Genomic DNA, 25,819 nt, shown 5'->3' with positions numbered 1-25,819 from the left:
AGTTAAACTCTGGAAGTGAGCTAGATGATTTTGTAATAATTGAGGAAAGTGGAGGAGAAATTGTTGAAGATAAACATAAAAAAAGGCACCTGGGGTGGATGGGATCTATCTAGTTATATTAAAGGAGGCAGTAAAGGAAATAAGCAAACCCTCAGCCATAATTATGAGAGCTTCCTTGGTCTCAGGGGAGGCACTCATGGACTGGAGATGTGCAAATGTGATCCCAATTCACAAAGGAGGATCAAAGGGTGACAGAAGTAATTATAGACCTGTTAGTTTAACTTCTGTTCCAGGAAAATTAATGGAGGCACTGGTTAAAGAAGCACTGCAGGATCAATTAGACAAGACTTCAGTTATAGCTCGGACACAGCATGGTTTTGTTAAGGAAAATTCTTGCCTGACCAATCTGATTGGATACTATGATGTGGTCACAAAGGAAATGGATGCAGGTAATAACTTTGATATCATATATTTGGATCGTAGAAAGGCTTTTGATACTGTTGCACATGGAAGACTGCTGCACAAATTGGAACAGTGCGGCACTGGAGGCAAATTGCTGATATGGATAAAGGGATGGTTGAGTTAGAAAATACAGAGAGTGGTAATCAATGGACACTGCTCATCATGGACTAATATGATTAGTGGAGTCCCTCAGGGTCCAGTGTTGGGTCCAGTGTTGTTTTCTGTATTTATAAATGATATTGATGATGGTATATCAAGCTTAATGTCCAAGTTTTCAGATGATACAAAGGCTGGCAGGGTTGTTAAGGACACTAATGACAGTACGCTGCTGCAACAAGATCTAGAAAAGTTGAGCAGATGGGCTGAGCAATGACAAATGAAGTTTAACATTGACAAATGTAAAGTACTACATATGGTAAGCAGTAACCCCAGAGTGACATATCAACTCTGTGGTACTACACTGACAGTGGTAGAGAATGAAAAGGATCTGGGGGTAATTGTGAAGGCAGATATGAAGTTTTCTGAGCAGTGCAAACAGTCTGCAAGAGTAGCTCATAGTGTCTTGTCAATAATATACAGGAATTTTTCTAGCAGGGATAGGGAGGTGATTATCCCCTTGTATAAGGCAATGGTCAGGCCACATCTTGAGTACTGTAAACAGATCTGGAGGCCTCATTTTAAGAAGGATGTAGAGATGTTGGAACAAGTACAAAGAAGGGCAAGATTAATGAATGGAACAAAGGGTTGCTCTTACGAAGAAAGGCTTAAATTTTGCAAATTGCAGTTTCTGGAGACTAGGCACCTGCGAGGTGTTTTGATTGAGGTGTATAAAGCCTTGAATAGTTTGAGCATGCTCAATGCTGATGGAATTCTTCCTTTTGCTCAGAATAATCATCTGAGAGGGCATAAATTCAAGATGAGGAAAGACAGATGTAGGATAGATGTGCGAAAGTTTGCCTTTAGCCAGCAGGTAGTTGGTTGATGGAACAGACTTCCATCCTTTGTTGTGGAAGTTGATAGCCTAAATAAATTTAAGGCTGAGCTGAACAGTTATTTGGAATGAACGGAGGGTTGAAATGGGGGAGTTTTTTTTTTTTGTATTGGCTGATGCTGTATAAGCTTGCTTTCTTGCATCATATGCCTCTACTAATGCTAATGCTAATCATTAATACATCAGTTGGAAGAAAAATGGGATGCTAGCAGGTCAGCTTTATCTTGGCTAAAGTGAGAACAGAACCATCTGGTTTTGACAGAGGTGGGAGCAGAGATAGGCAAAAGTTTCAGCCAATAGCTTTGGCAAGAGATCTGCTACCATTAGGGCCAAAAACAAGTTTTCTACTCTTAGCCTGTCCAAAATCTAGTTTGGACTGTTTAATAGCTGCTTTACAATTGTTGCGAGCTTTGGTGTAGGCAGAAAATGAAATTGAAGAAATGGAAACAAGCCAATTACGATATGCAATGTTCTTCTCTTGAACAGCCTTAGGACATTTATTGGAAAACCAAGGTTTAGATATTAAGGTAAATGAACCACTAGGTGGCAGTGATCACAATGTGCTGAAGTGGGATTTACTCAAAGAGGTAACTACCATTAGAGGTAAAGGGAAGGGTTATTGCTTTCGTAAAGGCGACTACGATGGACTGAGACAGTATTTAAATTCTATACAGTGGGACTAAATGATGATGTTACCAACAGCAAATTCAAAATGGGAAGCATTCAAAGAACTTATCTTGGAAGCTACCAGGCTTTACATACAAACTAAGAAATATTGTTCAAGGTTTAGGCCTAAGTGGATGTCAGATGAACTAATCAGACATATGGCAGAGAAGAAAAATGCATGGGATACATACAAATTAACACATGACACAGAAGCCTATGATAGATACAAGTTGATCTGTAACCAAGTTACAAAGGAGGTTAGGCAAGCGAAGGCAGATTACGAGAAATCTTTGGCAAGGGATGCAAAGAAAAACAGCAAAGAGTTCTTTATTTATGTAAACTCTAGAAGGAAGGGGATGAATCAGATTGGTCCACTTGATATAGATGCATCAGGTAGCTAACAAACTAAATGAATATTTTGCATCGACATTTACACATGAGGAGTTATTCAGTGAGGGGAATGCCAGAGGTGTATTCAACTCTCGCAGTAAGCTAGAGAATCTTGTAATAACTGAGAGTAAAGTGGAGGAGAAATTGTTGAAGATAAATACAAGAAAGGCACCTGGGGTGGATGGGATCTATGCAGTTATATTAAAGGAGGCAGCAAAGGAAGTAAGCAAACCCTTAGCCATAATTATGAGAGCTTCCTTGGACTCAGGGGAAGTACCCATGGACTGGAGATGTGCAAATGTGACCCCAATTCACAAAGGAGGATCAAAAGGCGACACAAGTAATTATAGACCTGTTAGTTTAACTTCTGTTCCCAGAAAATTAATGGAGGCACTGGTTAAAGAAGCACTGCAGGATCATCTAGACAAGACTTCAGTTATAGCTCAGACACAGCATGGTTTTGTTAAGGGGAAGTCTTGCCTGACCAATTTGATTGGATACTATGATGCAGTCATAAAAGAACTGGATGCAGGGAATAACTTTGATATTATATACCAAAAGCCTTTCTGGATCTCAGAAAGGCTTTTGATACTGTTGCACATGGAAGACTGCTGCACAAATTGGACCAGTGTGGCATTGGAGGCAAATTGCTGCTATGGATAAAGGGGTGGTTGAGGGGGAGAAGACAGAGAGTGGTAATCAATGGACACTGCTCATCGTGGACTAATGTCAGATGTTATTAGTGGAGTCCCTCAGGGTTCAGTATTGGGTCCATTATTGTTTTCTGTATTTATAAATGATATTGATGATGGTATATCAAGCTTAATGTCCAAGTTTGCAGACAATATGAAGGTTGGCAGGGTTGTCAAGGACACTACTGAAACTATGCTACTGCAACAGGATCTGGAAAGGTTGAGCAGATGGGCTGAGAGGTGGCAAATGAAGTTTAACATTGACAAATGTAAAGTACTACATATGGGAAACAGCAACCCCAGAGCAACGTATCAACTCTGTGGTACTACACTGACAGTGGTAGAGAATGAAAGGGACCTGGGGGTGGTTGTGCAGCCAGATATGAAATTTTCTGAGCAGTGCAGACGGGCTGCAAGAGTAGCTCATGGTGTATTGTCGATGATATGTAGGAATTTTTCTAGCTGGGATAAAGAGGTGATTATTCCATTGTATAAGGCAATGGTCAGGCCACACCTAGAGTACTGTATACAGGCCTGGAGGCCTCATTTCAAGAAGGATGTAGAGCTGCTGGAACGAGTACAGAGAAGGGCAACAAGATTAGTGAATGGAACAAAGGGGTGCTCTTACGAAGAAAGGCTTAAGTTTTGCGAATTACAGTGTCTGGAGACTAGGCACCAGCGAGGTGATCTGATTGAGGTGTATAAAGCCTTGAATGGTTAGAGCATGCTCAATGCTGATGGGATTCTTCCTCTTGCTCAGAAAAATCACCTGAGAGGGCATAAATTCAAATTGAGGAAAGACAGATGTAGGATAGATGTGCGGAAATTTGCCTTTAGCCAGCGGGTGGTTGGTAGGTGGAAGTTGATAGCCTAAATAAGTTTAAGGCTCAGCTGGATAGGTATTTCGAACGAACAGAGGGGTGAAGTGGAAGTGGTTATTTTTTATTTATTTATTTTACTTTATTTTATTTTATTTTTTTTTTGGCTGATGCTGCATAAGCTTGCTTTCTTGCATCAAATGCCTCTACTAATGCTAATGCTAAACTTGCGGATTACAATAGAAAAAATTAGATTATCTGACTGCTGAGAAGAGCACCATATAAAATTATATAATTTCTATAATATAGGGAATCCACAAACTCCTTGTGCACTTTAAACCTGAAATAACTTAGGTTCCATACAAGATAAAAACAATCTGTAGAATGTCCTGGAAAGGTAATTTATTCTAGTATGTATATCATAAAATTGTTAAGTACAAATATACGCTCCATCATTATTGATACAAAGTGTAGTATGATTTTGCAATTCCATAAATACATTTTCCAGTTGTGTTTCAGTTACAGCATTAACTGCATTTGTAGTTCTAGTACAATGATCATTTTGATGAGAAAAATCACATATCATCCCTACAGGAAAAAGTCCAGTGGGGAGATATTGGGCGAGGGTGATGGCCAGGCAATTGACCCACCTCTGCTGATCCATCTGTTTGGGAAGACTATTTAAAAACTGTCATTGCCAAACATTCAGAACAAAGTGGAAAGGTGCTCCCATCTTACTGAAAAACTGTATTGGCTTCAATTCTTAATTGTTTCAGTTCAGGAATAAAAAAAAATCCTGTAGCACTGCATGATAACTATCCATTATTTCTTCAAAAAAGAAAGCATCCATTATGTATGTTTTCCCAAGACACATCAGACACTGACTTTTGGGAAAGAGGGGGAAATCCCTTTCATGGTCCCAGACTTTGTAGTTTCTCTGTCCCTCAAATAAGCACAATATGGTGACTGACCTTGCCACTGATGTAAAATGGTGCTTCATCATAAAACGTTAGGTTGTCAAGGAATAAGATGCCATTTTCAATCTTTTCATTAAACTCTAGAGGCCCAAGAGAAAACATTTTTTTGCAGTTGGAATCAACACATTGCAGTAATGGTAACAAAAGTGTATCAACTCCTAAGGGGACTATGCTGAAAAAGGAACACGTTACCAGACTCTTCAAATAAATTCTTTATACTCAGACCATGAACTTTTCAAGCAGCCTTCATAAAAAAATTCATGATTACAATCGTTAATTGTATTTAGAAGTCACATGGGCTTGAACCATGGTCCAGTCAAAGAGAATGTGCTACTGCACTCTCGATCCTGACCACTCAGCTACATCAGCCTTAACCTTTATAACATTAATACAGTAGACTTTCAGAATAACGGCATCTTCGGAGATTCCCGATGCCGTTATTTTGATTTTACTGTTATCTAGAAAGTTTTATTTTTAATATATTTAATGCAGAAATAATGGTGCTAAATAAGAAACAGAAAGATTAGGAATGCAATTTTATTAACTGCACATAAAAAACATAAGCATGTTGATGATCCAATGTTACATTCATTTTATATTCTGCCATTAATAAATGGCAGAATATAACATGAATGTAACATTCTATTTTCTATTATAATATCAAGTTTGTCGCTAAGCTTTAATGTTCTTAATTATTCTTTTCTTCTCTGTATGAGGTTTATTAACTTTAGGAGCCATTGTGAGGGCTTTTTAATTTAAAATAAATAAAACAGCCTGTGATATCAGTATAGAATTCACTTTTTCTTTTTTTCAGCACTACAAGACATCCATGCTATATATATAAACATCTGATCTCAATATGCCATTATTTTGACAGTCTATTGTACTATTATTTAAGTTATTGTTAATTTATTCTCTTATTTGATTACTGTCTGCAGTTCAATTTTATTTTTATATACAGTAGACTCTCGATTTTCTGGGATAGATGGTAAATAAAAAAAAAAAAAATTCCGGATAATCGATTTCCCGGTTAATTCAAAAATACAGCAAGTCCCGGCATACGTAAGAGATACGTTTGAGTTTTACATAACTCGGGAATGACTAAAAAAAACATTGTTACTATATCCCTGATATGCTAAAATACAAACACCACATAATATCCTCAGGAGAATGAAAGAAAATAGTCATATATTTTTCAATTAATTAGTTATATATTTTTTTATATATTAGTTATAAATATAGAAAAATAGTTATATATTTTTAATTAGTTCAATTAAAAACTATATCTGGGGATAGCGGTGAAGTAGCCGGAGTGGTACGAAAGAAAAGAAAACATAAAAGGAAGAAAAAAACGCATGTTATCGTACTGTAAAAACTGGTATGTATTTCGTAGCCTTGGTTATTATAGTTGCCCTTTATTGGTGCTGACCGCTTCTTGTATTCTGTCTTTCTCCTTTATTGTGTTCACTGTTGACACTGACAAATCTGAATTCCACTCAATACTTGTTAATGTTTAGCCACTTTTCATACATCCTTATTTTTTTTTATTTTCTGATCAACTTGATCGCTTTCCTTTTCTTGATAGATTTACTAGTACCACTTATTGTCTTAGTCGGCACCATGATAATGGTCAAAATGAAATTTTCTGAAAAGAACCTCACAGGGTTAAGATGAAAACTTTCTATTATCACTCCACGTGAGTTCACATTTTACTAAAGCACATTTCTGGAGTTCACTGCCATAAAATGCATTTTCCATGTTACTGGGCTTTTCTGTTAGTGCATCTAATTATAAATGGGTAGTAAACTCTTATCTTTTTGCATTTGCGATAATACCGATAGCTGGAATTCTGTGGGTTTTTACATTATTATAGTGAAATGTGTGTCCCCCTTCACTGAAATCTTCTGTCATATAAAAAATATATATAAATAACATAACGTAAGTCCAAAATTACATAAGTCGGGGACTTACTGTATCAAAAAATGTTCAGCAACCGACGTAAAAAGTATGGCGATAGATAAAAAGCAAAAAAAACTTACCACGCACTACTCGCGTGTCCAATACAATGCTTCCCTTTATTTTTTACGATGTCGATTTTAAATCTAATAGCTTCCCTTTATTATTTTTTACAATGTCGCGTATGGTTTGGTCACCAACAGTATAATGGTTCTTTAGAGATTTAATGGATGCACCATTTTCAAACTTTTTAATAACTTCAAGTTTTTGTTTAATTGAAAGCACAACTCTTGCGTTTGTCCATTTTCGTGATTTCTAAACAAAAAAAAAAGAAAAAAAGTTACTATTAAAAAAAAAAAGAAAAAAGTTACTATTAAAAAAAAAAAAATAAATAAATTCCGACATCCCTGACCTGCATAAAGAAACAATTTTGCCTTTTGTGGTGCGATGGAACACAATCGACGCAATGCACTAAAACAAACTAAATATTTGGTCTCTTTTTTTTTTTTTTTTTTTTGAGCAGTGGGTGTGAAGACAGGGGGGTTGCAAGATAATAGGTACATTAATCACCCAATGACGACTTATAACACTACTTCCTGTCGCTTATTTATGACTTGCAAAACATCTGTTTATACCTATTCTAGTTATTACTTGAATTTTATGGTTTCTGGTTGATTTTTTTTTTTTTTTTTAAATTTGGAATCTTGAAATGTCCCGTTTAATCCGATCCCGGTAAATTGAGAGTCTGCTGTATATATATACACAGTAGACTGTATATATATACAGTCTGGATATGTATACAGCCAGGCCTCGCATAACGCGAGTTGGATTAACGGGATTTTCAGTTAATGCTATTTGAAAAATTATACCACTTTTCACTTTACACGATGTAAATTTCCAGTTAACACAATCTTTTTTTTTTTTTTTATGAGATAGTTAAAAAAGATTTGAATGCCGCGTTAAGCTTACCGTGAGTCGTACGGTCAATAAACGAACGTTTGCCTGCTGCCCACCTCGGTGTGTTCCATTAACCATCGGAAGAAGACTTGTTACTAGTTTGTCTCCTGCTAATAAAGTCAATGCACACTTGCATAAAAATTCAAATTTTTAAATGAGCCAGATGAAAATATTACCGCGAAGGAGATAACGGTAAAAGAATTAGATGAAATCTTTCGTATCGCATAGAACCTCAAACAAAAGGTTTGAGGTTCTCTGCAGTATTTATTTTGCCAGGGCCCAGAGAAGATTGTTGTCGGTTATTGGAAATCGATTGATGAAAAGAGAAAGTCAACACTGTTCAAATATTTCCGCAACAGTCATTTCTTCATTGTGTATTTTATGTCAGAGGTTCCCAAACTTTCTCGGTTCACGGCACCCTTAGTTGTTGTTGTTGTTTGGTTTTTTAGGAGCATTAGCAACTAAGGCCATATTGCTCCGGGATATGCGGTGGTCATTCCCTGACCTTTCCGCATCCTCCGTATTTGGTGGTGATGGGCTCGAACCCCGGTCTAATCAAGAAGCGTGTGCTACGCACTGCTGCTCCTTCCCACCTGGCTACGGAGGCACCTGGCACCCTTAGTGTCTCAGTAATTTTTTCAAGGCGCACCCAGACCAAAAGAAATACCTAACAGTTCTATTTAGTAGTTAGGTCCAAACAACTTAATAAGAAATGCTGAAACTGAACTACCTCGAGCTAGTGGTTCGTGCGGTGTCCGACAGATGTCGAGTATCGCTGTGTTTTCCTCGAATATTTAAAATATTCCGCAGCGCACAGTCTGGGAACCGCTGTTTTATGCAATAAACATTTAATTCCATAATTATTTTCATTATCTTTTACATTGTACAGTTAAAAAGTTATTTAAAAGGTATTTTTAAAATTCTTTATGGACATTCCAGAAGGTCAAGGACCAATTATAATTTTTCCTATTAATTATTATATTCGATTAACGCGTTTCTGTTTTGCACGATGCACTCGCGGGACGAATTAATCGCATTAATCGAGGCCTGTGTGTGTGTATTATATATATACATACACACAGGGTGGCCATAATTAAAGTATTCCTATTCAGAGCTCTCTGTTCCTCTAACTAATAAGCAAAATGCAACCAAAATTAGTAAGCTATTCAAGGCACGGAGAGCAGGATCCTGTGAAAAAAAAAAATAGTTCCAAAATCTGCCGATAGGGGATAATATGGCGCTGTATAAGAGGATTTTTGGTTTGTTGTTTTAGGATTTTATGGTGCATTTGCATCTGAGGCTATAATGCGCCAAATCAAAAAGGTGTAAAATGTAAAAATATAATATGATTGTTTATATATTATTATGTAAAAGTATACTATATAAAAAGTTTATAAAGCATAGAACGATAAAACAGTCTAGATAAAGTTATCTAGATTAATAAGTTGTAAAAACTTAATTATATAATTGACACATTGTCATTGTCCAATAAAATCTGTCTGAGTGCATAACGCTCAAACAGATGGCTAAAACATAAATGACAATCATTATAAAAATACGGACATTCAATTAAAATATGATGGACTGTTAAAATGGAGTGGAGTCATAATTTCTACACATAGGACGATCGTCTGCCCTCAGCAGACAGCAATATGTTAAGTGACAATGCCCTATGCAGAACCGAGATAGAACAACTTCCTCTTTTCGGTTCCTGCGCAGACCAGACTGCCAATGTTCAATTACAGGCTTAATCTCATAACTTGTTTGCAGCCTGTCCATGCCATCAGTGTTGTTGCCATTGGGATACAAGTTTCTTTCGAATTACTTGCCTGCAGTCTGTGAAAAAAAAAAAAAAAAAAAAAAAAAGTAAACTGCAGCCATTATCAACCCACTGCAGGACGGAAGCCTCCTCAACAATTCATGCTGAGGGAAATGGACCATAATCTGCCCAGCTGGCTCAGTGCAGGTTGGCAGAACAACCATATTTAGCAGTCAGGGGCTTGAACCCCGGTCTATTCAAAGAGTGTGTGCTACTGCACTCACGCTCCTGACCAGTCGGCTACGGAGGCCAAAAATGCAGCTGTATAGGAGATTAATAGGCAAGAGTTAAAGAGGTTTGCTGATTTGGCTGCAGTGTCTGTCAAATTATTTCCTGAGATCACAATGTGGCCTGGGATCCAGCATGTACAAGAGGAAAGACATGACCAAGTACCAACAAATAAATAAGACAAACCTTAATGAAATTACAAATTTTTATTTGTGCTCTTTGCATAAAAATAGAAAGAAACTAAATTTCACTAAAGTTTTAAATCCAAACTAAAAACAAGACACCTAAGAGAGCAAAAAACTTGCATAAATCTGAGTTAATTTAATTTTCCCAGCAGCAGAAAGTTATAAAGGCATAACGCAAACATTGCAAGCGTATTCTGTAAGTTTACTGTTAACAATGCAGCTCACTCTGCCTGATCGCGTTTTAATTGCAAAGTTCTTCTACATTAATGGATATAATGCAGCAGCCGCTCTGTGTGAATTTAGACGCTGTAAGAACTTACGTCAAGGTCCTTTATCAGCTGTGGCAGTTAAAAGGATGATTAACAAATTTGAGGAAACTGGGTCCTTTGTTGTTAAGCCTGGAAGAGGAAGGAATCCTGTTTCACCTCAGGTAACAGAGGAAGTTGCAACAGCTATCGTCGACCGATCCATGGATACAGCTGCTGGAACAAGTAGCAGCGCACGGGGAGTAGCGAGGCAATTGGATGTCTCATATTCCACTATGTGGAAAATTCTTCGGAAACTAATCCACTATTATCCATACAAGATCAGTCGCCAGCAGCAGCAGCTGCAAAAAGATGATTCTGAAAAACGAATGGCATCTGCTCTAACATTTTTGGCCAGAATGGAAGTGGAAGATGCCTGGCCATGGAACATTCTTTGGGGAGATGAGGCTCATTCTTATCTCAAGGACTGTCAACACTGAAAACTGCCAAATATGGGCTTCAGAAGCACTGCACGCTATTCAGAAAATCCCATTGCACTCGCCAAAAATCACCGTCTGGTGTGGTGTGATTTCAAATTTCATCCTATGGTCATACTTTTTTGAGGAATTGCACCCAGCAGGAGCAGCCACCTGTTCCATTACAGCACAAAAATATCATCACATGCTAAGCAGTTTCGTTATTCCTCAACTGCAGCAAAGAGGATGCCTGGATGAGACAATTTTTATGCAAGATGTGGCTCCTCCTCATATCGCATGACCAGTAGGCCATGGAACATTCTTTGGGGAGATGAGGCTCATTCTTATCTCAAGGACTGTCAACACTGAAAACTGCCAAATATGGGCTTCAGAAGCACTGCACGCTATTCAGAAAATCCCATTGCACTCGCCAAAAATCACCGTCTGGTGTGGTGTGATTTCAAATTTCATCCTATGGTCATACTTTTTTGAGGAATTGCACCCAGCAGGAGCAGCCACCTGTTCCATTACAGCACAAAAATATCATCACATGCTAAGCAGTTTTGTTATTCCTCAACTGCAGCAAAGAGGATGCCTGGATGAGACAATTTTTATGCAAGATGTGGCTCCTCCTCATATCGCATGACCAGTACAGCAGATTCTCCGGTATCACTTTACTGCAGAAAGAGTCATCAGTCATTTGTTTCCCATTGCACCATCACATTTACCTGAGCTTACATTGTGTGATTTTTGGCTGTGGGGTCACCTCAAGGTCAATGCCTATCGAGGAAGTGTCCTTAATCTGGCTGTCTTAAAGGATAATGTAACGCAGCATGTGTGGAACATTACTCTAGAGATGTTGCATTCTGCAGTCGAGCACACTGTGCATCGAATGCAATTTCTGGTCCAGAACAATGATAATCACATCGAAAACCAACTCCACCATCAGCAACATCATCGACCATTGGGAGTAAACTGTGAGTTAGTTGGAGCTGTGAAACCATTTCCTCTGGCAGTTCTGTTTTTTTGCAAAGAGCGCAAATAAAAATTTGTAATTTCATTAAGGTTTGTCTTATTTATTTGTTAGTACTTTGTTGTGTCTTTGCTCTTGTACAGTGCCATATTATTCCCATATTGGCAGATTTTGGAACTTTTTTTTTTTTTTTTTTTTCACGGGATCCTTCTCTCTATGCCTTGAATAGTATACTTACTAATTTTGGTGGCATTCCACTTATTACTTACAGCTACAGAGAGCTCTGAATAGGGATACTTTAATTATGGCCACCCTGTGTGTGTGTGTGTGTGTGTGTGTGTGTGTGTGTGTGTGTGTGTGTGTGTGTGTGTGGTTTATAATGTAAATAAAGTGTCTGTAAAAATGGAAATGAAAAATACACAAAGTGCCTGAACTAAGAGAAGTTTAAGGAATAGTAGAAATTGGAAGTGAAGTAGAGGTGAAAAAGTGAAAGAATTTGAAAAACCTAGTACAAAAATGAACTGGCACGCAGAACTACTACTGCTGCTGCACGGCACATTTTGGAGCATTAGACATATGATAACTTTTGTTATTTTCCTTTTTGTGCTTATTTTGCTTCTTAACAGTTTATTATTTCTACTATATATATATATATATATATATATATATATATTTTTTTTTTTTTTTTTAAGTGTATCAGAACTTTCATTTTTTTCTTATTATTTTTCCTACTTCCCTTTATTTCTTCTGGATTCAGCAATCTATACATGGACCATCAATACCCATCTGCTTATTTTCACATTTCATTTATTATTTAAAATCTCTCTTTCTGTCACACACACACACACACACACACACACACACACACACACACACACACACACACACACACACACACACACACACACACACACACACACACACACACACACAATATAATGACATCAGAGAACTAATAAGAAAAGTGTCGGATCAATTACCACAGTCACCATTACCAACAACATAGCCCTGGAAAAACTGAAACAGACTAACAACATAGATGTCTTCATTCAGTAGTAATGATATATACAGAAAGAAGCATATAATAACCGTATGCAAAATTTATGTTTAGAGCAAAACTCAAATTAAATAAGCAAATTTACCTTTAAAAATCTAAGTTTACAAACTAATTTAATTATCTTGTTATGCATACCTCTTGGTGAAGATGAAGAATCATCGGTAAAAAATGATTTAATTTTTTCTTCAGACAATATTTTCTCAATTAATGGTTCAGTATATGCTATTCTGTTAGATCTATTCTGGTATGCTGAATCCAGAGAATACCCTTTTCTTAGTCCTTTGTGAAAAGATTCTGATAAACGAGGCTGCCTTGAAACTTCGACTTGAGCTTTTGAAGAGTATTCAGATGTTACTGGTGGCAGCGGTGGTGGTGTTTTGGGTCTCTGTATGTTTGCTGATGCAGAAGCTCTCCTTATAAAAGGACACTTTATTTCATTATTTTGTTGAGAACCAACTCCATTAGCAGATACATTTTTTTGTGCATCTTGTTTGTGAATGTGTGTATCAGACAACATTATCCCTTCATTACGCTGTTGATTTGAGGATTGTTCATCTGTCAAAGACAGCTGTACATAAAATGTAGGGTGTGGTTTGGTAATTTCATTCTCTGAGATTGGTGGCACAGATTTTTTCTGCCTAAGGAAACATTTTATTAGCGTTTTTTTCTTTGGAGAAGTAGTAATATTTTCTTGTAAGTGGACATCTAGACCTATTTCTTCTGCTACTGACTTTGAAGTTTTACTTTTCTTTAATTTTGAAGTGGAATCCAGTTGTACATCACTTCTTGTTAAGGACCATTTATGTTTCAAGTTATGTATCTTTCTTCCAGTTCTTTTGGCGAAAGAATTTGAGTTAGTAAGAGCTTTAGAAACAGTTTTATCACAAGGAGAATGAGGTGCATGAAGATCACAAGTTTCAGAGGTAGTACTTGTTGAAGAACACCCGTCTGGCAATAGAGTCACTGTGTCAGCATCTTTTTCATTTTCCTGATTGTATATTGTTAAACTTTCATATACAGGTTCATAAAAGTGATCAGTTTCTGTTGAGCCAGAGCTATCATCAATATCATCCATCTGAAACAAAATATTAAAAAAAATGTATAAATAAATACACACACACTGTTCGATTAGTTCAATTAAGTGGTATTTTTATACATGCATAATTTAGACATTATAGGTATTAGTGTGTATACAGATCAGGTAATCAAGCTAGCATATATAGGCTATCTTAATTCTGGTTGGCCTATAAACGTTTTGTTAATGTAAACGTATTAATTACTATGAAGCAAAATATGAAAATATCAATACTAATTGATAATGAAAATGAAAAATATCAATACTAAATGATAAAGGGTGATGCAATTTTTTGTATGAATTCTAAGGTAAAATTCCATAAACAAAGTATTACTGTGTAATCGCATGTTAACAGGGCCTTACAATTTCATATATCATATAAATATCACAACTTAAATATAAACATGGACAAAAATACATATAAGAATAACATGCTGTATGGGTACCACAGCATAAATTGCACCCCGGGACTAGAAATGACCACACATGACCCGACATTTTCTGAAAAACGGTCATATTGCATACAATGCCGCCACACCACAAGTGAATAATGCGATACCCAATGGAACAAATTACCGCAACCTCCCACACAATGAAGACTATGGTGCCTACCTAAACCAGCAAAGACAACTTAAATTTTAAAAATGTAGCAATAAGCTATGTAAAACATGTCCATACATGCATAACCAACAAAACTCCGACAACACACACCATTATTCTGTCATACAAAAAACGTCATATACCTGTAAAATTACATGTAAAATATGTGGAATACAATATATCGGGCAAACTAGCACAGAGCTACACATTAGATTACACCTTCACTGCTCACAAATAAAGAAATATGGCGAAAACCCCACGAAAGACAGCAACTCCAACAACGCAGACAAATACAACAATGAAATTGAATATAAACACTTCCAAAAACACAAATTCACCAATATATCCCTTGCCATCCTGGCAATAATCAAAAATACCACCAAAAGAGAAATCATGGAAGAGATGTTTATATTACTGTATAAATCCCTCTACCCATACGGACAAAACAATAGATTTAATGGCAGAATTTCACTTACACTAACCCCGAGCAATGCACATATACAATCTTTCAACTAAATAAAAACTGGCGAAATAACGGGATTAAATATGGTAAAATCAAACAAGAACATAACGAAAATAATAAGAATAAGCCACAAAACCTCAAAGACTTTGAAAAACTCCTCACAGAATGGGACACAGAACCCATCAACATAAAAAATATCCACAATACCCTTTTTGCTCTTAGAATCAGCAAACTAAAAGCCCTAAGCAAGATTCACCAAAAGCTCAAAACCCAAAACAAACATCTCAACCATGCTCTAGAAGACATTTTTAAATTCCGAATCGGCATTGACTTTGCAGACAGAACAAAAAAGAATACTGCATAATCAAATTCCTTAATCAAACGACCATATCAACATCAGTGATATTATCAATAAAAACAAGAATAACCTACCTATTAAAAACATCAACATTAAAGTTAAAAACAGTAATATCAAACCGATTGGCTTAGCTATCTGTAACTACAAAAACACCATTACTAATATGAACAACACAGAGCAACCATGCCACTGCCACGATAACAAATATAAAAATTACATAGATCCATATTACAACCATATCATCATAGGCGACCTCAGCATTATTGAAGATAATACACTAAGAGAGATCATGGAAAATGGTACCAAATTTAGACCCAACACCCCAGTCAACCTAAAAAACATACACAAGTCTTTACATACAGATCTACTTCAGTTTGCATTTAAAACTGCATACAAATTCAGTGCACCAGTAGAAGCCTTTCAAATCTGGATAAATACTACCACAGAATGCATCCTGACCAGATTCAAAGAAACCATGTTGCTACAAAAATGCGATAAACAATTTAACCTCAAAAACATTAACTACAAAGCAAAAGATATACAAAATATTTTTGTCATCACCAACACAGATAAGGCCAATAACAACTTCAGCATTATTTGCAAAAAATTCTACACAAACACACTTAAAGAGGAGATGAACCACAATGACACATACAAAGCTATTAACTCCACTCCAAACAGTATAAGCAAGAAAATCATAGCTATGCACAAAAAACTCAAATTAAATATCCTTATCATTTATTGGATCCTTATCCTTACATTTATTGGATCCCCAAATTTCATAAAGTACCGACCAGAAAAAGATTTATCACATCAGACAAAAACAGTTACATTAAACATTCCAGTAAGTAAATGGAAAACAAATTAAATAATATAGCTAATGAAATCACAGATACCAAAATTACCTCCAACAACAAAAAATATTTGGAATACATCAAAAACCAAAACAATAACATCAGAAGCATATACACTTACGACTTTAAAAACCTTTTCACCAGCATATCTCACGACAATTTAATTCAAGTCCTCTTGCAATACTACCAAAATCATCAAAACATTATGAAATGCAATAAACAATATTGGCACGACCTCATTAACCTCAGTATCAAAAACAACTACATGCTTATGGGAGACAAAATTTACATACAGAATAGGGGGGTAGCTATGGGGGTCTAGTAGTTCTTGCTACATAGCTAACCTTTACCTGCATCACTTCGAAAGCAACATCAAAGAAAATATTACCTTTTACAGATATATTGATGACGTCCTAGTACTCAATTACGACAATTTCAGCACATTAGCCCAAGAAATCTACCCTATAGATCTAACCATTGAGCGCACCAACCCAGATAGCAACCTACAAGCTTACTACCTCGACAGCAAAATTACCATCACCCAAGACAATGTTCACATGCAACACTATGATAAGAGAGACTATTTAAACTTCACAGCAATAAAGCTCATCCACTGGGAGAGCAACATAGCCAAACACATCCATGGAAACACTATTAGAAATCAAACAAACAGGTTGATAAGCATATGCAATAATTTAAAAAGTACCATGGAAGCTATTCAAAAACTCATAAAGACTCTCAGCAAAAATAAAATACCCACCAACTACAGCAGGCATCATATAAAAGCGGCCATACATTCGAATTTCAACACACACACCACCCTAACGTCAACCCTTATACATTCATTGAAAACGTTATGAAACATTTTTAAAACTATCTGCTCATAGATTACTACCACTAAGTTGTTTAAAAATACCAATGCAATTAAGATAAATAATTCACACATTTGTTACATGGGTTTATTGCGCTCGGACGAGGCTCGTCATCTGATCGTACTTTTTTTTTTTTTTTTTTTTTTTTTATGCAAACCCCAAACACGAAAGGTATCAAAACCTATAGTACTTAGTACCGTGCATGGGTTGAAGAAGTATGGGGGGAGGGGGAGGCCGGAAACTTTGCTCTAGAGACTAAACATGGGTTTCACCACTTCAAGCCTCCAATAAGCAAAGTGGTGGTATTTCACCGGTTGATGAAAGTCATCTACAATTCAAAAATACCTCCCTCCCCCAGCCTAAGTCAGAAAATTCAGATGTTATTTGTTTGTTATTTGGTTTTTAGGCGCACTAGCAACTAAGGCCATATTGCTCCGGGATATGTGGTGGTCATTCCCTGACCTTTCCGAATCCTCCGTATTTGGTGGTGACAGGCTCGAACCATGGTCTAATCAAGAAGTGTGTGCTACGCAATGCTGCTCCTTCCCACCTGGCTACGGAGGCACCTGAGAGAAAATTCAGAAAAAAAATACCACCGGAGCTTACTCCCACAATACAACACATAGTGACACAGGGTAAAAATTCACTTAGAAGGAGGCTGTAAATATGTAAATAGCCATCCCTTAGGACATATAAGGGTCGTTATGCCTTAGAAAAGCTATACCGGCCCAGTCCAAGGGATGGCAAAAACATTTGTATTAATATTTTTATTCTATTTATCAAAACATTTGTATTAATATTTTAATCCATTGTTCAAACATATTTCATGTATATTAACACATCATTTCTACCATTGTTTCATTTCAGAAAGTTTCTCCCGACTTAACCCCCCCCCCCACCCACACACGCATTGGCATAGGATATCGGGCCCTGCAGCCATTTCACTATCACACCACTATATACAATAAGCACAATTGCGCAGATTAAATTTAACAACATATAAAACAAAAAGAAGGTAGGAACTGACCCCTTTCTGACCGTCGGCCACCACAGGACCGTAGCAGTAAGTAAGAACCTTCTCATTTATTCAGATACATACCCGTTGGACATTGTGTCACCTATCCCAGTTTGCTGCACCGGATGCTTACAAAAATTAAATTCAAACCTAAAAATTAAAAATACTAAATGTAAAGAAAATTAAATTTAAAAAATTAAGTAAATAATTAATCCATTCCTAGAAACCCTACTAAAACCAAAAATATCACTTATATATATTAGCGAAGTAATAAATGGCAAAACTGGTATGGAGACAACAGAAACGGGTAAGTATGAGAAATTCCTTTAGACTGGCTATCGATCTGATCACAGCCCCTGATGAAGTAGTGGATAGATGGCCACGTGAGGGAATGATTTTCAAAAAATTGCATCACCCTTTATCATTTAGTATTGATATTTTTCATTTTCATTATCATTTAGTTATGATATTTTTCATTATCATTTAGTTATGATATTTTCATTATCATTTAGTTATGATATTTTCATATTTTGCTTCATAGTAATTAATACGTTTACATTAACATAACGTTTATAGGCCAACCAGAATTAAGATGGCCTATATATGCTGGCTTGATTACCTAATACCTATAATGTCTAAATTATGCACATATAAAAATACCACTTAATTGAACTAATCGACCAATATTAAATCATGCACGTGTAATTCTAATTGCCCTATGTGCAATAGAACTAACGTTGTACACATGACAAAACCATACCATACAATTCTATACCGCAAAAGTACGATTTTCGCACTTTAAATATTAAATAAACACTATATATATATATATATATATATCTCTCACACACACACACATATATATAATAATATATATATACAGATATATATATATACAGGGTGATTCACTACCAGTGCGACAAACTTGCAGGAGGTGTAGGGGGCACAAAGACGAATCGGAATCACATAGCATTGCAGGGTCCGAAATGCCTTCGTCATGCGGTAGAGGATGTTGAACGGAAGGTCGCGTGAACAGCGATCCCGCTGGAAGTCAGCATTTGCGAACCGGTTCCCGAGGCAGTAGAATGGATGAGTATTCAAACGTTGAACTGGCTGATGTGCACCTCGCGTATGGAGCTGCGGACTGTAACGGGCGCACCACTCTACGCTTGTACCAGGAACGTTTCCCGCACAGGCGTGCTCCTCATCATACGATTTTCGCACGTGTGCACAGAAGGTTACGTGAGTGAGGACGCCAGACAATGAGGAGAATGTCCTACGTCTTGCAGAAGGCAATCAAGTATGAGTACTCGAGCGATAGGCCAACGATTGGGTATTTCCCAATCCACTGTATGGAGGATACTGTCAACAAACCAAATGAGTTCATACTATCTGCAACACATCCAATCATTGGAGCCTGCGGATTATCCACTCCGGAGGACTTTTGCTACTTGGTTTCTTCAACAGAAACAGTTCGCAAATGCTGACTTCCAGCGAGATCGCTGTTCACACGACCTCCCGTTCAATGTCCTCTACCGCATGACGAAGGCATTACGGACCCTGCAATGCTATGTGATTCCAATTAGTCTTTGTGCCCCCTACACCTCCTGCAAGTTTGTCGCACTGGTAGTGAATCACCAGGTGTATATACACACATATATATATAAATAATAACACACACATTGGCTAGCCACAAGGGTATTTTATTTTTTGTTAGTTTTGTCTTGTTAGCTGTTTTTTAGTCTTTATTTCCTTTCTTACATTGTTTAGTCTTTTATTTGTAAAAACAATACCATTACTGACTTAAACACAAGGCATATGTCCAGTCCTATGTCCATGGATCTACTGCCCAAGCACTACTACATTCCGCTTCTTCCAATTTCTTTTTGCTGTTTTTAAACACTACACCTTAACCTTATATCTCGTGCACGATTAGGCTGGCCAAAAACAATATTCGAGATACTATTTTTCTACAATCGCTCCTTTTTTCTTCTACAATAAAGTTTAATAGCTTTTCAACGCTACTTTGTAAGTATGGATTTCTTCCCTTTGCTGGTTCATTTGCCTCATTTGTTTAATTGCTGACTTCCCCATCACACAGGTGAGGTTTACTTTGGGGTTACTTTAACGGTTATAAATTTGCTGGGAATTATCGGCTAACTTCTTTGGTTTCCAATACAGCCTTGATGTGTTGGCTTCCATCAGCCCATTTCACCGTCTCCTGCCAGGCAGGCTCAACAGTAAGTTGCCATATTCTGGCTATATCCTTTCATCTTTATATTACATTTTTTTTGTTAAAATTCAAGTAGGACTATTTGCTATTCATTCAATTTTTCTTTAACTGGAATTAATTGGTATTACTTTCAGATTAATTTTCTTTTTTATATTTATTTATTTTAGTATTATATTTGTTTTTTATTCCTTTCTCTTTTTGGTCTCTGTCGGGTCGGCTACAATATATATGTCTGCTCACTTTTTTGTCTGCTACATATAGGTAACCCTCATATAACGCAGTACCTATACAATGTGGTTTTGATATAACGTGGTTTATAAATTGTTGTATCGCTTCTTTTCACACACTTTTACCACGCGACTTAAAAATCCAACTTTATGTTCATTAAATTTATGCCTGCTCATATAACAGGTGTAGGTGCCAGAACCGAATTTATATAAGGGGAAACATGCAGGTACATACATACATACTTTTTTGTGTAGTGCCAATTTTTTACCTTATAAAGAGTTAATTGTTGCACAAGTAGTTTTATTCAGGGAATAAATTCACTACTTATAACTTTTTTAACTATAAAATATAAATTTTTTATTTGCCCCTTGGCAAATAAAAAATTTATATTTTATAGTAATGGCCACCAAAACTGCAAAAGAAGGAAAAAAAACAACATTGAAAAGAAAATTAATTTCTCTCAAAGAAAAAATTAAAATCTTGGATCGGTTGAAAAACAAGGAGTTGTTGCAAGGACTTTGAATTCAAATGAATCAACAATTCGTACAATCAAACAAAATTAACAGAAAATCAGAGATAGTGTTATTGCTGGGTCAACGATAAGTGCAAAGCGTGTTGCTCGTGTACGCGATATTTTAATGGAAAAAAATGGAGAAATCTCTAATGGTTTGGATTGAAGATTGCACTCACAAGAAAATGCCTTTGAGTGAAACCTTATTAAACAAAAAGCCCTCAAGTTTTATCAATATTTAAAAGAACTTGAACAAGATTTTTCAGAAGAAAGCTCTCAGCATGAATTTTGTGCCAGTAAGGGCTGGTTCAAAAATTTTAAAAAGCGATTTTCTTTGCATAATCTTCAGCTCCAAGGAGAATCAGCATCAGCAGATGTAGATGCTGCCTGAAAATTCCCAGAAGAACTTTTAAAAATCATTGAAGAAGGTGGATATAGTGCAGACCAGGTATTCAATGCAGAAAATTTGGGTTAAACTGGAAAAAAATGCCAAAACGCATTTATATATCGAAAAATGAAAAAACAGCTCCTTGATTCAAAGTTTCTAAAGACAGAATTACTCTGCTTTGTAGTAATGAGTCAGGTGATTACATGACAAAACCAATGTTAATTAACCAATCTATAAATCCTCGTGCTATGAAAGCGAATGAAAAGTCCACCCTCCTTGTTTATTGGAGAACCAACAAAAAAACATGGCTTACAGCTAGCATATTTGAAAATTGGTTTTTTAACTGTTTTGTGCCTGATATAGAAAGATACGCATAGAAAAAGAATATCGACTTTAAAATTTTACTACTTTTAGATAACGTGCCAGGGCACTCAAAAAATGTAACCCATCCGAATATTAAAATAATCTATTTGCCGCCTAATACAACATCACTTATTCAACCCCTTGATCAAGGAATAATTTCAACATTTAAAGTGTATTATATTCAACAAACATTCGAATTAATTTTGGAAAAAATGGAATCTAATCCAAACATGACACTGCCTCAAAGTGGGGCTTAGAGGGGAACAGGTATCCTGTGTGTTATAAGACACTCAGCCTAAAACACTGATGGATCCAATATCTCTCTATTACAGAAGATTTAGGAGAAGTCCGGTTGGCCTGCCTCCCTAAAATCCGCTCATGCACACCTTCTCGATGGTAAGCCCTGTTACGTAACTTAGGTGGCAACGAACGTGTAGAGTGGTTCTCTTCAAGACGCCTGGTCAGCGTGAAGAGGAAAAGACCAAACCCTCCAGCAATGAGAGCACAACAATACAAATGGCCCTCAGTCCCCAGCAGCTTTCACTCTCCCTCTTACGGCAGCAAGAGGATCAGAGTGGAAGCAGAGGGTGCTAAGAATCTCTGGGTACGACCAGGCTGCCATGCACGGAAATTGAACTTGGCCTGTTATAACGTACGATCACTCATTGGTGAAGACAGGATATTAGAGCTGGAAAAGGAATTAGAAAATGCGAATTGGAATATCATCGGTTTGGCTGAAACAAGAAGAAGAAATGAATCACTTATAAGTTTATCAAGTGGAAATCTGCTGTACACCAATGGAAACAGTGAAAGGAGTGAAGGTGGAGTTGGGTTTCTGGTCCATAAAGATTTTAAAAACAACATTTTGGAATTCAAAAGTACATCGCCAAGGGTGTCAAGACTAATACTCAAGATTTCTAAGAGGTACAAGCTAAAGATTATAATGATTTATGCACCAACATCGAGCCATGATGATGAAGAGGTTGAAGAAATGTACACTGAAATTGAGAGTCTTCTAGATGAGCAGAAAACCCACTACACTATTATTATGGGGGACTTCAAATGCTAAGGTTGGAAAAAGCCAAAACAGCGCAGAAAGAGGAACTATAGGAAATTTTGGAATTGGTGAAAGAAATAAAAGAGGTGAAAGACTTGTGGAATTTGCAGAATCTCAAGGAATGTCAGTAATGAACACTTTTTTCAAGAAAAGGGTGAACAGAAAGTGGACATGGAAGAGTCCAAATGGATTAACAACTAACGAAATCGACTTCATCCTCACTAACACAAGATATATTGTGAATGATGTTACCGTCCTGAATAAGGTAAATGTTGGAAGTGATCACAGAATGGTAAGATGTACACTTGATATAGATGTAGGAAAGGAAAGGAAAAAACTGACTCGAGTAAATAATACAAAGGTCTTTGAAATAACAGAGGAGGAGAAAAAGCAGTATGTACTGGAACTTAAGAACAAGTTTGAGCTTCTGCAGACTGCTCAGGACCAAGATATCGACGAGGAATATTACAACTTTCTGAAAGTGATAAAGCCCAAGAAACCTATAGGGAAACAGAAATTCAAAGAAGAAAAAATTAGTCAAGAAACACTTGTCATGATGAACCAAAGACGACAAATGAAGAGCAAGAAAAACACTGACAGGGAGAAAATTGAGTATACTGAGTTATGCAAAGCCATTAGAAAGAGACTCAGAGAGGACATAAGAAGATTTAACACAAGAAAAGTAGAACAAGCATTAAGGGAAAACAAAGGATTTAAATCAGCAGCCATGAGCAGTAATACAGAAAGACAAATGATACTGAAACTGAAGAATAGCGATGGTGTACTTATAAACAGCAGAGAAGGCATAACTCAAATAGCAGAAGACTACTATAGAGAATTATACAAGGAGCAAGGGAATGATACCAGCAGTGGGGAAGATGGATTGCAAAGTAGCAACACATACAACATACCCGATATTCTTCCTGATGAGGTAGAACATGCATTGAAGAAAATGAAGAATCGAAAAGCCCCGGGGGAAGATGAAGTTACTGTAGAGTTGTTAAAATTGGGAGGAAGAAACATAACACAAAAACTGGCAAGGCTCTTCACAAAGTGCATTAGAAAAGGTATGATGCCTAAGAAAGGAGATAAATCAGAAATTGGAAATTATAGACCAATTAGCTTGTTATCCCACATCTATAAGTTGTTCACAAGGGTCATTACTAACAGATTAGAAAGAATACTTGATGAGAATCAACCGAAAGAGCAAGCTGGCTTTAGGACAGGATTCTCAACTACGGATCACCTTCACGTAATATCACAGCTAATGGAGAAAGCAAATGAATATAAAACACCATTATGCCTGGCATTAGTGGATTATGAAAAGGCATTCGACTCCATACAGCATAAGGCAATGTTTCGGGCACTGGAAAGACAAGGCATAGATACTCCATATATTATGATTTTGAAGAAAATATATGAGAGTGCTACATCTTTTATTAGACTAGACAAAGACAGTAGCAAATTTAAAATCGAGAAAGGAGTTCGACAAGGAGACACAATATCTCTGAAACTGTTTACTGCTGCCCTTGAGGAAGCTTTCAGAAGATTAGACTGGTCGCAGAAAGGAGTCAATGTGAACGGAGAGTACCTAAACCATTTACGATTTGCAGATGACATTGTGGTCATAAGCCACGATCCCAAAGAATTAGAGGAAAATCTTAATCAGTTATGCACAGTTAGTAAGGATTTTGGACTAAAGACGAATATGGCTAAAACAAAAGTAATGATGAACAAGTATGCCACGGAAAGGGAAATAATGATTGAAGGAGCAGTAATTGAAAAGGTGGAGTCATACTTATCTGGAACAAGTTATTAGCTGTAATAATGATAAATGGCTGGAAGTCAAGAGAAGAATAAATTTTGGATGGATAGCATTCAGGAAATATAGTCACATACTGAAGAGCAATATCCCAGTTTGTCTGAAACGTAAAATAATGAATCAATGTATACTCCCCACCATGACTTATGGAAGTGAAACTTGGGCACTCACCAAAAGAATGGAAGAGAAGCTAAGAACTACACAGCGAAGAATGGAACGAATTATATTGGGAATCAGACTGTTAGATAAGAAGAGAAACACATGGATTAGGCAGCAAACTCAAGTAAAGGACATTCTTATCAAAACTAAAGAACTAAAATGGTCTTGGGCAGGACACATAGCTCGAAGACATGATGACAGATGGACTAAGAAAATAACAGAATGGTACCCAAGAGGAGCTAGAAGAAAACCTGGAAGACAAAGGCGGAGATGGATAGGTGAAATTCATGAGTTTTTGAGTAGTAAATGGATGGCCAGTGCTCAAAACAGAAGGAACTGGAAAGTTGCTGGAGAGGCCTTCATCCTGCAGTGGATTGAAAATGGCTGATGATGATGACACTGAAAGTTTGCTGAAAAAAAATATGGCCTGGTGTCCTTAATCAAAATTTCGTACCTCCTGTGGATGCTGAACTAAATCGTACAACAAACCTGGCACACATTTGTGGTGGTGAGGAATTTTCTGATATGGTTGAAAATGAAATTCGTGAATTAATTTATGAAGAAACAGATTTAAATGAGGAGGAACTGGTTCAATTAATAGAAGATGGCAAACCAAATACAAATGGTGAGGAAAGTTCTACTGAAGATTTTGATTGTGCTGAGTCCGTTGAAGAGTTCAGTCTAAAGAAATAAGCAGAAGGATTAAATTTGGCACAAAAGTTAGGAAGTTATTTTACGGATAATGATCCCTGAATAGAGCACTCCGAAAAATTTAAAAGACAATTTGGACAGTTGTTTAGCTCCATATTATGAACTTAATAAAAAATTGCAGCATAGTGGTAAGCAAGGTCTTATTACCAACTTTTTGATAAGAAAACCAGTTGAAGTACCCAGCGAGAATTATACAAATGATGCCGAAGAGATTTCAA

The 25,819-nt window shown here is 36.7% G+C and overlaps 1 protein-coding gene across 1 annotated transcript in view; it reads right to left on the bottom strand.

Moving 5' to 3' along the window:
* The window catches only part of LOC150076004 (uncharacterized), a 220,368-nt gene that overhangs the window by 115,074 nt on the left and 79,475 nt on the right, over positions 1–25,819 (bottom strand). Inside the window, exon 5 of the mRNA XM_090387231.1 lies at positions 13,028–13,967. Coding sequence (XP_090243357.1) covers positions 13,028–13,967 — 940 coding nt within the window. The remainder of the gene's footprint in view (positions 1–13,027; positions 13,968–25,819) is intronic.

Source organism: Mastigoproctus giganteus, chromosome 13 (assembly GCF_048544385.1).
Source record: "Mastigoproctus giganteus isolate SK-2022 chromosome 13, ASM4854438v1, whole genome shotgun sequence".
In the NCBI taxonomy this organism is placed as follows: domain Eukaryota; kingdom Metazoa; phylum Arthropoda; class Arachnida; order Uropygi; family Thelyphonidae; genus Mastigoproctus; species Mastigoproctus giganteus.
This window is presented reverse-complemented; position numbering and strand designations above follow the sequence as displayed.